The sequence below is a fragment of the Lolium perenne genome, chromosome 3 (assembly GCF_019359855.2).
Source record: "Lolium perenne isolate Kyuss_39 chromosome 3, Kyuss_2.0, whole genome shotgun sequence".
In the NCBI taxonomy this organism is placed as follows: domain Eukaryota; kingdom Viridiplantae; phylum Streptophyta; class Magnoliopsida; order Poales; family Poaceae; genus Lolium; species Lolium perenne.
In genome coordinates, this window is record NC_067246.2 from 196,774,970 (window position 1) to 196,778,072 (window position 3,103).

At 56.2% G+C, this 3,103-nt stretch overlaps 1 protein-coding gene across 1 annotated transcript; it reads left to right on the forward strand.

Moving 5' to 3' along the window:
- The first annotated feature begins 306 nt into the window (after positions 1-306).
- On the forward strand, positions 307-1,901 carry LOC127343010 (uncharacterized). The gene is made up of 2 exons (XM_051369087.1): positions 307-1,279; positions 1,365-1,901. The coding sequence occupies exons 1-2, from the start codon at positions 442-444 to the stop codon at positions 1,445-1,447; spliced, it is 921 nt and encodes a 306-aa protein (XP_051225047.1). The 5' UTR covers positions 307-441; the 3' UTR covers positions 1,448-1,901.
- The last annotated feature ends 1,202 nt before the right edge of the window (positions 1,902-3,103 follow it).

The following is a 3,103-nucleotide window of genomic DNA, read 5'->3' on the forward strand; positions in this document are numbered from 1 at the left end:
GGCGTCATACTAGGATAATACTTTGATGTGTTCTCAGAGTAGTTTGTGTTTCTTTCGCTGGTTGATTTTTGTATCAATTCTTGACGATGATTAAGTTGTAAAACAATACTTGAATCGTTTTCATAAATGGCCGTGTGCATGATGCAGAAGCCGGGGTATATCATTATTTCGAGAAAAAAAGTATACTCGTCACACCGCCAAAACAAAAACAAAAAAAAAAAACGGACCCGAGTTTTTTTTTTTTTTTTTGATAGATCTACACACGTCTGCCTACTTTGCCGCTCCCGTTTAAAAGCCAGTAGGCCACTACCACCACCTCCTCCACAGCACCACACACACACACACTCGCCAAGCTCGCCCCACGCCCCAACACCGGACAGAACGCGCACGCACGAACGCACCCACGCGCGTCCGAGGCGAACCACGGCCGCGCTTCCGCCCATGCACGTCCTCTGGCTGCTCGCGGCGCGGCGGTTCCGCCGCCGCGCCCGCGCCGTGTCCACGATCACCGCGAGCGCGGCGACGGCGCCGGCCACCCCGTGCGGCTACGGCTACGGCGTCGACGACGACGACGGCCCGTTCTTCGACCTCGACCTGTCGTGCTGCCGCTCCGCGCCGGCCTCCAGCGCCGGGTCAAGCTCCGAGTCCGAGGACTCCTCAACCTCCTCCTCCTCCTCCTGCGGCGCGGGCGGCGACGCCGACCTCGTCATCTCGCTGCAGCGCCAGCGGAGCTGCTCCGCGTCCTCGCCGCCCTACGACCGCCTCTCCTTCGGCCGGTGCGGGTGGGGCGGCGCGCTGCCCCCGCAGCTGAAGTTCTGCGCTTCGGAACCCAACGACGCCGCCGCCGCGCGGCTCAGCGCGAGCGGCAGGCGCGGGAGGCTGCGCACGTTCAGCTTCGGAGCCGCGTCCGCCAAGGCCGCCTTCTACGGCGGCCGCGCCAGCTTCTCCCGCAGCTCCAGCAGCGCGCGCTCCGCGAGGATCTTCGCCGCGTACGGGCACGACTCGCCGTCGCCGGACCAAGAACAAGAAACGGGCGCTAAGAGGGGGCAGCCCTCGGCGGACGTGATCAGGCGGTACCTGGGCAAGATCTCGAGGCGGCTGCGGAGGGTGGCGCCCGCTGCGGACATCCGGCTTCGGAAGAGCCGGTCGGCGTCCGCGGCGCAGACGGCGGCTCCTGCTCAGTTCTCGTCGCCGCCGTCCCGCCGTGACGACACGCTCCTGGAGCAGCAGGACTGCATCGCCAGCGCCATCGCGCACTGCAAGGAGTCCATCCACCGTGGTACGTGTCCGTCCTCTAAGTTCGCGAGTACGCGTCCATTAACGAAGCAGTTGTTCTGACGCGCGATTGAATTTGCTCTGCGCAGCGTCCATGTCGGAGTGCGACTCGTCGCTTCTGCGGTCGTGGAGTGATCCAGGAACAGAACCTCCATGCCGACGAGCATCGTAGCCAACCAAATCAAAGGACTTCTCTTTGCTTTGCATGCTCTAACTACAACATTTCGCTTGGGAATTCCTCGAGGGAGCGGGACCGAAGCTTCGCGCTGAATTTCGCAAAGGGGGCGAGGAAAAGACGACGAAAGTACAGTAGTACATCAAATTGTTAAAAGCTTGGAGGGCATGCGGTTGTTTAGCAAGCTAGCGAGATCTTTAACAGTCCTTTGTGTGAGACTTCTTTTGTATTTTTTGGCGTGGAGAAAGAGCTCCTTTTAGGCTCTTTTAGCCACCTTCTACCCACATGTACAAGCGTGGAAGGGTGCCAGTTCTTTCGTCCATCTTTTTTTCTTCATGCTCTCGTCTTCCTTGTACACGAACACTACCTGTATCTAACTAGGCACTCCACTCCTACATTCTCTGCCTTAATTTTGACTGCCATAGCCTCTCACTATGTGTGTCGTTCACAATTATGAGAAAAAATAGCACGAATCATGATATCTCGTCGCCATTTCCGTCGAATGGCGGATGTGACCATACTCAGCAGCAAGACGATCACCAGGTCTCATAATTATGTGCAATGCACACGTACGAGATGTCACAAAAATGCATAACCAACCGGGCTCCTCTGCTTGCAAGAACTTTGCGATATGGTTTCTTCTTGGCTTGGACAAGCAAAAGCTAGCAGATGGAGACGGAAGGTTGGGATCTCGGAAAAGCTCGAAAAAGGTCTCGGAGGGCCCTTCCGCTCCGCAGCGCCATGATGGCCGACGAGCCGGTGCCGGTGGAGGCGTGAGCGATGTGGCGTACGTACGATGCGGGCGGTGAAGACAAAGATCTGCGCGTGATTCTGAGGGCTCGGGAAACCGCGCCACGCCCATTTCTTTCGCCATTGTTTATCTCCGGCGCTCGCCGCCGCTCCATGCTCGTCTCGCTTTCGCTTGCTGCTCCGCCCTTCGTTTACCCTGCGTTGTCGCGGCGAGAGGGAAGTAAAAGGTCGCGAGAATGGCCCAAAGCTACACTAGCTTTGACGGAGGAAAAGGAGGTCGGAAAGCATTGTTTAGTCTGACCTTGGGGTTGGCTTTAGGGCTTTAATCTCGTTATAATTTGGAGGAAAAGCCATGGCAAAGCTTAACTAAGCGCAAAAGCTGCGTGACTTGCGCTGATGCACAGCACTGCCGTCAGCATTAGCAGCGAATCCGAGGAGGAGCCCTGAGCGTGCATCTGAGGCCGCGCGGTGGGGGCCCGCGGCTATGATGCCCATCGGAAAAATTCCTACTTCATTATGCTGTGAAAGTGCAAGTTTTCCTTCTTGTTTTCATTCAGGGTTAATTATCTTGTTCCTGCGCTTTTACTGATGACGAAACTGCATCCTAGAGGCTTGCGGGCGCAATGATGGAATTTGATGCGGAGGATTCGCGGATCTTGACTGCTTGGACAGGCGAGGGAGTTGCTCTGTTTCGGTAGGGCTCGTAGAAGTTGCAGTACCCGTATGCAGGCAGGATAAAACTGTGCTGAGTGCTTGGGCAGACGCACCTGCAAACATGGCTATGATGATGGTGGCCTGTGCAGCTTGTGTGGAAGGGGAGGGAACCTGCTACTATATGATGCTATGATTTATATACAACTCCATCCCACTAATATAAGATATTTTAGTTTTTAGTGGATTCAT